Source organism: Cynocephalus volans, chromosome X (assembly GCF_027409185.1).
Source record: "Cynocephalus volans isolate mCynVol1 chromosome X, mCynVol1.pri, whole genome shotgun sequence".
Classification (NCBI taxonomy): domain Eukaryota; kingdom Metazoa; phylum Chordata; class Mammalia; order Dermoptera; family Cynocephalidae; genus Cynocephalus; species Cynocephalus volans.
This window is the reverse complement of record NC_084478.1, coordinates 101831751-101842484: the sequence shown is the minus strand read 5'-3', so window position 1 is coordinate 101842484 and position 10734 is coordinate 101831751. Positions and strand designations below refer to the sequence as shown.

The 10734-nt window shown below is 39.6% G+C and overlaps 1 protein-coding gene across 1 annotated transcript; it reads right to left on the bottom strand.

Annotated features, from left to right (window-relative positions):
* Positions 1–6372: 6372 nt before the first annotated feature.
* On the bottom strand, positions 6373–7282 carry FAM133A (family with sequence similarity 133 member A). The gene has a single exon (XM_063084691.1). The coding sequence runs from the start codon at positions 7278–7280 to the stop codon at positions 6534–6536; it is 747 nt and encodes a 248-aa protein (XP_062940761.1). The 5' UTR covers positions 7281–7282; the 3' UTR covers positions 6373–6533.
* Between the last annotated feature and the right edge of the window lie 3452 nt (positions 7283–10734).

The window sequence follows — 10734 nt, the reverse complement described above, 5'->3', positions numbered from 1 at the left end:
TTTTGTTTTAATAAGTCAGCTGGAGGCAGCTAACCTTCCCAGCCTTGCCTCCATTCCCTCTGGTGGCTGTGCCTGTCTTAGGTTGTTTTCCTCTGGAAATCTTACCTGTCATTGACTATCCAGCCAAGCAGGGGCGGGGCGAAGCCTTACAGATTGGCATTGATTTTTTGAAGGGTCATATTGACCCAAGGGCTGTCAGGGCTTTCATTGTGGGCCACCTCCTCTAACACCTGGGTGAGCATTACGAGAGAAGTGGTGTTGCGCCTTATATGGGACACAACCTGGCAAATGGCGTAAGGCCCCAAGATGATTAAGACAAGGAAAATGGCTAGGGGCCCTGCCAGGGAGGACAGCAGGGTGGTGAGCCACAGGGAACTTGAAGGCCAGCTTTAGAACTAATTACTATGGGCTTCACGTTCTTTTTTTGCACTTTTCTAGCCCTTCTCTAAGCTTAGCTAGGAAATCTTTGACCACTCCAGAGTGGTCAGCATAGAAGCAGCACTCTTCTTTGAGGGCAGCGCATAATCCTCCTTGCTATAAGAACAACGGGTCTAGTCTGTGTTGATTCTGTAAAACAACTTCAAAAAGTGATGTTAGCAATTTTTTAAAATGTGATACAGACACCTCCAAGCAGCCAAAATCTATGTCCACTGCCTCCCTAAGGGAAGCTACATTTTGATGTGCCAAGGCTATTCCGGCGGTCCCGGTACCTGCTCCAATAACTCCCAAGAGGGAGCTGATGGCCACTGCAGCTGTCCCTGCAGCCCGCTTGTTTTGGGTCCGCTTATTTTGGGTTTTGGGGGTGGTGAGATTTGCCATAGTGCTGCAAAAGGGTTTGTTGGCACCTACGCAGGAACCTTTGCCAAGGACCCGTGGGAAGGTGAGTCCGGGGTTGGTGGCATTGGGCAATGCTACTGCTTGATTTATCTCTGCCTGCACATGGCACTCTTCTTTAAAGAAGGTGCAGAACTTGATAAACAAGTTTGGGAGGAGGACAGCCTTACAGAGCATTTTCCAATCTTGGGTTGTGCAGGGTTGGTGGGCTAAGCCCTGGAGGATGGTTTCTGCCCATGGGGACTTGGGCCCATCCTCTGCGACAGCCTTTTTCAGCTCTTTAAGGTCATGAGCTTCCCAAGGGTACCAAGCGGCCGGCCTATTTCCACCGGGGGCTTTGTCATATTTGGACCTACAGTCCTTTTTCCAATGTAATCCTTTTTTACATCGGGGACAAGGTGTGGTAGGGGTTTTTTTGCCTTTAGCCTTGGGACATTGGCTTTTAAAATGACCTTGTCTTCCACAACCAAAACATTGTCCCTTGAAGGGTGGGGAAATATTGTTTCCTGAGGGGATCAGGGAGGTAAACGCCTTGAAGCCTTCGGTTAAGTTTTGTGTCTGAGCCTGCAAAGCTGAGGATAAAGTCCTGGCCTCAGCAACAGCTTTTTTTAGTTCTTTTACAACGTTGACCGGATAGGCCTGAGGGGCCGCTTCCTCCCACGGGCTGCGGACAGCTGGGGGTTCCCAGCGAGCCATAACAGGAAAAGCCTGCGGCTCTGCTGGGGATGTTTTTAAAGGTGGGCTAGCCTCCTCCACTTCTTCAGGTGCCACTTTCTCTCCTTCAGCTAAACTTTGGCAGGGTGAGTATGCTGGGATAGGAGGGTACAGGATGGGGCATAGGTATCACTCAATGGCTCAGGGCCTTGCATTGGCAGCTTTGTTTCCTTTTTTCTCTCCTCATCAAACTGCGCCCAATCCCTTTCTGCCCCTTCCTGATGCTCGGGACGGAAGCAAAGCTTTAGGGCAGAGATGGTTGGGTAGAACCCTAAGGGGTGTCTAGCCCATGACTAATCTTGTTCTTTCTGGCCAGGGTCTGAACCTGGTCCCAAGTCTTGTACGAGAACAAGCTGGACGAAGGTGTCCAAGGGGCTACCTGCACCACATGACGCCAGGCATTGGTGGCCGTGGAGTCAGATATTTCTAGGCCTCTGCTTTTTAACATATACTTTAGAGCCTTGCAGGCTGTCTCGTCACTCTTTCCACACATGCCTCCCATGTTGCCCCATGAGGAAAGGACAAAGGGAGCAACAGGGCAGAGAAGTGCAGGGACTTCCCCCTGTTATGGTACTCACACTGACACGCAGGCGGATTACTTCACGGCGACTACAGCGGTTGTGGGGGCCACTCCGTTGGTTGATCACCCTTCGCCGACCTTCTTTCAGGACTGAGCAGCCGAGGGCCTCACTCGCTCGCCTTTCACCCACGAGTTTTAAAAAACACCTCACACAGGGCACCACTCTGTCAGGTCTGCTGCCGGCCCGACCCGAACAGCCCTAGCCTCCGTCCTTTTGGTGGGAGAGAAAATGGCCCAGATTCCGTTGAGAGGAGGCGGGGGAAGAGAGCTGTGAAGAGAGGTGAGCACAGCCGCTGGCCCCAACCAGCCTGTTAAAGGACACTCAGACGCGGCGGGGATTCTGTCGAGCAATTCCATCCGTTTATTATCACACAAGCACTTGCTTTTATAGGCAGATGGGGAGGGGAGGTTTTAACATAATCCTATCAGCTTAAAGGTCAAGAGCATACATCCTGTCTCAATGTCTAGCTATTGCAATCACGCAGTGTTCACGAGCGTGGAAGCTCGTATTTGGCCAATAAGGGCTAAGGCAAGGTTCCCGCAGACACTCCCACCCTACTTCCTCCCGGTGCCGTCTTAGGCTGCCATGTTAATACGCCCTTGTGGGCCCATAATGGCACCGCTTGTAATGTCACTTAAGGTGGCGTTAGTTTTTAAGGCCCGACACCAGGGCTCTTAACAATTGGAGTTCGTAACTGTATAAAATATGTAATATAAGACAAATTAAGGTAAGTGCCATGAAAGAGTCAAGAAAAAGTGCTAGAGCCATTTGATGACAGAACGTTGTGTACAGCTCTGGAAGGAATGGGAAAGTCATTTCAACTCTAAAGTACAAAGGTATTTTTGAATGTTTGTCTACAATTTTCATGAGGCATGCAGTACCTACAAACCTACATCTCAGATTAAATATTTCTTTTTGTAAAATTGCTGTGGATTGATAATTCCTCCTAAACTCATTGAAGCTTGATCCCCACTGTAGCAGAGTTAAGAGGGTGGGAAATCAGACCATGGCAGTGTTGAAAAGTAGAGCCTTTAAGAGGTGATTGGATTGTGATGATTATGCCCTGGTGAATGGATTAATCCCCACATGGAATAATGAGTTAACGGTCTGGTGGCTTGTAATGGGAGTGGCACTTGTGGCTTTAAAAGGAGAGCTAGTGAGCACGTTAGAGATCTCTTGCTCGTGTCATTCTTGCCATGTGATACCCTGGTCGTCAAGCGACCCTGTAGAGAGTTCCCACCCACAAGGCCTTCACCAGATGCATCCCCTGGACCACGGACTTCCAAGCCTCCAAACCTGTAAGAAATAAATTTCATTTCTTTATAAACTATCCAGTTTCAAGTACTCTGTTATGAGCAACAGAAAAGGACTAACATAAAAACTATGGCCAAACCAAAAATGATTGCAGAAATGTCACAATGTCAAATGTACAACTTTCTCCCCCAAATAAATATATAATTATCAAGGGAGTTGCCACAAGATATAAAACAAGAACCCTGAATTTTATTCATTTCTCATCTCCAATCTAAACCTTCTTCTTTAGCCTGAGAGCTTTAAAATTCTTTTGTGCTCACAATTAAACTTCTAATTGAGATTGCATTGACTTTTCCCATATCCCATCTTCTTTCTTATTGACTTTCTTACTGCTTCCCTTCCCATAGTCAAAGCGAGTTGAATGTTATGGCTAAAGCTATTCTATTACTAATTGCATAAAGCAAATCACTAAGAACAACTTTAGTGCTTTCCACATATGGAAAAAACTATTTTTGTTTTCAATCTGGAGGCTACATATTAAATGGCCACTTGCATCTATTTAATCTATTGTCCTGTACATATTTCTATGGCACTTTTCTTTACCATAACTTCTATACTTATATCTGAAAAATTACATTCCTTTTCTTTATCAAGTCCCCATGAGTGTTTTCAAAATTTCCTTCCCAAACTCTTTACTGGCACATTGTTTTGGCTATAATCAGAGGCATAATGTAGTTTTATTTCCTAGACAGTCAGCATTGCTGATAAGTATGCAATATTATGCTAGACCACCCTCTTCTCCAGTTATTACAAAAAAAATGCAAATAAAATTAACATCTTTTTCTACTATGGCATAAATTATCACTTCTGGGTCAATCTTCATACTACAGAAAAATGTGATAGAAGATCAGTGAGTTATTTTATGTAGATAATGAAACAGAAGTTCTAGAGTTCTGTGTTACTCATCAGATTACGTTAGGTGATGCAGTAATAAAAAGACACCAAATCTCAGTGGCTTAACACATAACAGTTTATTTTTTACCTTCAAAAAGTCCACTGGAAGTCTATCAGCTCTCCAGGGCAGGTTCCTTCCAAACAGTGACTTAGAGACCCAGGTTGCATCCATCTTATAGGTATGCCATTTGGAATACATTGTTTGCAGGTCACCCTGGCAGGTAGACTGACCTGGAGGGTCATGCAGGACTTTTTATAGCTCCAGTATGAAAATGACACATCACTTCTGCTTACAATCCCTCTGCTAGGAGTAGTCAAATAGCATCACCTAACTACAAGGGGCTGGGAAGTGAATGGGAACACATAGATATAGGATGAGCTATAAACATCTTTGCCATATTCTACAAATAATATAAGCTTTTTAAAAAACATATTAACGAACAATTTTGAAAAACTCTATGAATACAAAATATTCCTTAAATGTAATAGTTTTTATCAGCATATACATATAGATGTATTTTTAGGAAACAGCTAGTTATGAAGCTCTGAGGTGATCTAACATGGTATTACTATAATGTTCTAATTAGTGAGAGATTCCATTACAGGTGTTTCCATTGTAAAAATTTGGGAAGCCGACATGTTATTTATCTACTAGATGTTTTCTATCTTTATAGTTTTACTTGCAATACAAGTGCTATTGTATAGCTATAACAATAGCTATTGAGCCTCTCATCGTGCCAAAATACTCTGTACCTATGACATTACAATTACACATCTTCAGTAACAGGTTTTTTTTAGATATAAATTTATAATTGATGTTACTCTGATGTTTAAAAATGTAAAGTGAAAATAATTTTTAACTTATTTTAACATTAGTGGTAAACGTGAATCAGCAACAGACACAAGGCACCAAATCTTAGTAAAATATGGACACAGGAAGATCAATGATGTCATTATCACCTAAATGTAACTCCTATTTTAATTCAATATCAATGCTTCAGACAACAAATTTTTGAACAGCATACTCACTAAGATTTTGGCAGTAGTTTTATGTAACAAGACACACAGCATACTAGAGGTCTGGCACTCAACTTGCGTACGTAAACCAGCTTCAATATGAAGGCATTAAATATTTTTTAAAAAACCTTCTTTTTGCATGCTAAATATTCTGGCAAGTGTGCAATTAAACACAGAAATGAAATTAACATAGTAAGATTAAGAAACTACAAACTTGAAACTTGTATACTAAGCATAAATCATATTAAAAAAGGATCACTGGTTATATAGTATAACACTGTATATACTTAAAACTTAATAGTATAAATCGTGCAAAAAAATTTAGAATCTTTATTAATCAAAAAATATCAGGGTCTGTTTAAAATGATTTCCCTTCAAAGGGTATCATTAATTCAACATGTAATATTGTAATGCTAAATATTATTCAGCACTATATAGTGAATAGTGCTGAAGTGGAGGTAAATTTCACAGATTTGGGGGCTTACTTATGCTAAAAATTGCTTGTTCACTTGAAGCAGCATACAATATCCCAGAATTTCACTAAGTAAGAGAAGAATGGCTGCTGCCCTGGCAAAAAATAGAACGTGTAAGGATCAAAGGCACACTATTCAGCAAGCCAAAGCGATTAGCAAACACTTTCCCCCCTGCAAGCCCTTTCCCCATGTAAACAAAAGTTTATTAAGGAAAAAAGTAAAATAAACTAAACTTATCTACTAAAGTAAGGATTTTGAGACATCAGTGTTAAGTTCTTACTTCAAAAATGTCTACCATGGTAATCTGGATATTTCTAATTATATTTTAAAGATGTGCCCAAATTTAACCTTAGATACTTTTTTTTTTTTTTTGGTCAAAATTATTTATTATCTAAAACATTTTACTTTAATTATAAACGTTTTAACCGTTGGTATTAGAAGAGAGTTTTAGCTCCCAGAAGATTTAACCACTGTAAGGAAAGACAAACAAACAAACAAGCAAAAAAACCCTATCTTTAAGCTGCAGGCAACAAACATGGCCCTTTCTGGCACATTGGCATTTGACTGGCAACTCAAAGTCCAGGAATAATTCTACTAACACAGGGAAACTCACGCATTTTGGTAAATATGCCCTAACTTTCACAGTTGAAGTTTCCTTTAGACTGCTTTTTTTTAAAAAATATGGAAATCTTGCTTTTTCTTGGTGTTATTCTGACTTGTGATTTGAACCAGACTTCTTTTTCTTCTTCTTACTATGTTTCTTGTGTTGTTTCTTCTTCTTCTTCTTTGCCTTGTCCATTGCTTTTTCTCGCTCTTCATGCCTTCTCTTCTTTTTTGCTTGTACCTCCTCTTCATAATCTGATTCTGATGAGGACTCAGATGACAAAGGTTTATCCTCGGAATAAGTCTTCTTTCTTTTCTTGCTGAGGCTCCTAGTATCCTTTCCTTTCTCTATTTCATCCTTTGACTTCTTTTTCTTTTTCACAGATTCCTTGCTTTCTGATTCTGATTCATATGTAGAGCTTTCTGACATTTTGTATGAACGGTTCTTCTTCTTCTTTCTCTTTTTCCCTTGTTTCTTTTCCTCATCCTCAGAATCTGAAGAACTGCTTGAAGAATCAGAGCTTGATGAAGAAGATGAAGACCGACAAGATTTCTTCTTTTTCTTTTTCTTTCTTTCTCTTTTTTTGGATGAGCTTTCATTTCCACTTAATAATTTCTCTCTGCTTTTTTCGAGTTCTTTCTTCCAATTCTCATTCATTTTTTCTTCAAATTCAGCTAATGCCTTAGAGCCTTTCTTCTTATTTTCTAATTGTTTCTTCACTTCTTCCCAGGTGGGCCTTGGTCGATTCAGATAATCTTGGATTGTTGGGCCTGCAGATTGAGTTGGGCCCCTCCATCTGGCCATTGCTATAGGATTCATATAGGCCACCCGATTATCTCGCTTGCCCATGGTGTCTGATGGTTACCAGAGCAGACTCTCAGACGCCACGGAGAATAAGGACAGACACTCTCCTTAAGTTTTTAATATGCTGGTATATGAAGCAGGCTTCACTCTGTGAGATAAGCAGATGGAATAACTATGAAACACTTTCAATATATAACAAAATAAACACATAAACTTAATTGTTTACTGACTATCACATAGTACGCAGAAATTTCCAAAATCTTGTACCTTGAGAATAAGCAATATACACATTTAAGATGTTTGCATATTATAGAGACACTGTGATATAAACATAACAAACTTAAAGTGTTTTCATATCTCATGCAAGGTTCTGACAGGTATCTAAAATATTTATTAACTATTTCATTTTTTATTGTATGATAGTTACCTTTTTGTTCTTTCTTTCATTCCTGTTTTATATGGTATATGTAGAGAAATTTATATAGCTAAAATCTGTACCAGGCAAACCTTCTCTAACTTGGGAAAGTGCAGCACGATCCACTCTACTCCTTTTGACAGAAACCTGGGAGTCATACCTGAAAAATCCTTCTCTCAACTCTCACGTCAAATCTATTACTAAATCCTGCTATTTAAACCTCCACAATTGGCCTCATATCCATTCACTTTTCTCCAAACATATTGCCAATCAACTTTGCCCAGGCTGCTATTATCTCTCACTTGGACGATTAATTTCTAGTATCTACTAAGTGTTTATTGTATGTTAGGGTCTGCCTATTGCTCTGCAATAGATTTGCTCATTCAATCCCTAGACTAAACCTATGAAGTTGATTCTATTACTGTACCTATTTCAGATGGCGAAACTGAGGCTTACAGAATTTGAGCATAACTTCCATAAAGTACCAGGGCTAATAAATGGCAGAACCAGGATTTAAACCAAGGCAGCCTGATTCTAAACCCTGTACACATAACACAACACTATATTGCCTCCTGACACCAACCTCTCAATTAATAGCCCTATTTCCACCCTTACTCCCTTCTATTCCAGTCCCCCACTATTATCAGAGGGATCTCAAAACACTCCAGCAGCTTTCCATTTTAATGAGAATCAAATCTTATCTCCTATAAAGGTCCTATATAATCTGCCATACTTCCGTCTCTCACTTTCATCTAGAGTCACTCACCCCTTTTCTCAATTCCATCTCCTCCAGTCTCCTCTTGATTACTGGAACATGCTAATCTCCAACCTTAGCCAACATAGCCAATTCTACCTCATCCTTCAGGTCTCAGCTTAAATGTCATTTCCTCAGAAAGGCAACTAAAAGGTTGAACTATATAAAACTGCCAATTTTATGGGACAAAAACAACTCAAATACCAACAATTTAATATGGCTCAACCTTATACTAAATTAGGTTGCCTCTCTGTTTACCCCATCTTCATTTTCTGTATCCCAGTTCCTTGTTTCTTTTAATAATAGTACTTATTAAATTGGTAATTATTTCGTTTTGTTGTATGTGTGCATGCATGCATGTGTCCACTGCTAAATGTAAGGCAAGAAGTGTAAAGGCTATGTTTGGCCTGTCTTATTCACCATGGTGTTCCCAGTAAGTAACATAGCATTTGACCCATACTAAGTACTCATTAAATATTTGCTCAGTAATAAACAAACAACTGAATGGATGGATAAATTAGTAACTCTGGGAGAGAGAAACATTCAGTGGGGGCCTCCTGGAATTGGTGATGTCTGTACAGGATTTTGAGTGATGAACAAGTCAGCCAGGACATGAGGAAATGAAGGATATTCCAGGCAGAGGAAACAATAGGTGAAAAAACACATGGATTTGAAAGAGCTCTGCATATTTAGTGTTGATGGACCTACAGAGTAAGAGGGCAGGGGTAGGAGGTGAAGTTGCATAGATAGGAGGCAGCCTGATTATCGGAGGTGAGAAAATGTAGACCTGGATTACACAGACTATGTTGAGAAGAAAGGTAAAGAGATAAGAAGGTAACTATAATGAGGGATGCTGAGTTAAAGGAAACTTTTGTTGTTGTTTGTTTTTAGCATGGAAGAAACTGAACACATTCATAGGGCATCTAGAAGGATAAAGTACAAAGAGAAAAAGTTCCAAAAAGATAGGTAAGAGAGGGAATAACTAATGTGGCAAAACCGTAGAGGAAGCAGAAGGGAATCAAACTAAACTCACAGGTAGAAGACACTTCTTCTTCCAAGAGTAAAGGCAAAGAATAGAGAAAGGGTATGGATGCAGTTTTTTGTTTGTTTGTTTGTTTTTGTTTTTTTGAGGGTGGTGGGAGGTGAAAGGGAGAAAGCTGAAGTATTTCTCAGATAATATCCTTCAATTTCACTCAATGGCAGGTGCCAAGCTCATTTGCTAAGATGAAGGCGGCATAGGAGTTTTGAGACCAATAACTAAAATTTGGAGTAACAGCAAAGGGGAATGGGTGAGGGTGCTGTGAGAAGCCTTTGGAACTACAGAATCTGTGCTCCTTTCTCAGAAGATAAAGCACACTGAGAAAAAAGAAAAGTAATACTGAAAACAAAAGTCTGTTGCTCACACACTTTGTTTTAACAGTATTGTGGTTTACCTTCTCTGCTTCTATTATAGGACAAAGAGAAACTTGATCCTCTGTATCTCTACTTATGTGCACAAAGTATGCTAAAATTATGTAAAGATTAGATATAAATTGTGACAGCCAAGATGATAATCTGAGTTCACTGATTCTTACAATTCCTTTTTGATCATCTATTGTGCCATATGCCATGGAAATTACAATCTAGTAAAGGTAATAGTCCATTCCACAAATATCAGACAAAGGAGTATATAATTATAATTGTGATTGAAAAGATTAAGGAAAAGACAGGATGCCATGAAAGGTATAATAAGGGACCTAATTCAGAAGGGAAGGTCAAGTCTGATGCTGACATATAATCTGAGAACTGATGGTAAACCACAGTTAGCCAAATTAAGGGTTAAACAGGATGGGAGTAATAAAAGAGCCAAAGTTGATGGAATGTTCTAAACAAAGGGAATTAGATGCTAAAGCCTTAAGGTGAAAAGGAAAAGCCAAATATAATACAAAATATTCATATTTTTATACTGTTGTAAACTAGTCATGATCTCAATTTCTCCTTCTTGAAAGGGATTATATTCATACCATTTGTCATTTAACATGCTCAGGTAAAAGTCAATGTAAATTTAAGTTAATTAAAGCATATTTTAATGTTTCACAGTGTAGTTGCTATTGCAAATACCATCAAAACTAGTTAGAAACATTCTCTATTTTAAAAGTCATTTCATTGAATTTTCAGTGTGGTGTATAATTGTGGATGAATTCTCACAGACACATGCATGTGAGTTGAAATTGTTTTTCACAATTGTTGGCAATCTCTCCAAGACTTTATCTGAAGCACCCAACTCTTCTGCAAATGTCTGGACAGTTGGATGAGGCTCCTACTAAAAAAAATCTTAATGTTTTTTGTTC

What these genes read in the sequence shown, in the direction of transcription:
- FAM133A (XM_063084691.1), bottom strand. Translation starts at nt 7,280, where the DNA reads ATGGGCAAGCGAGATAATCGGGTGGCCTATATGAATCCTATAGCAATG.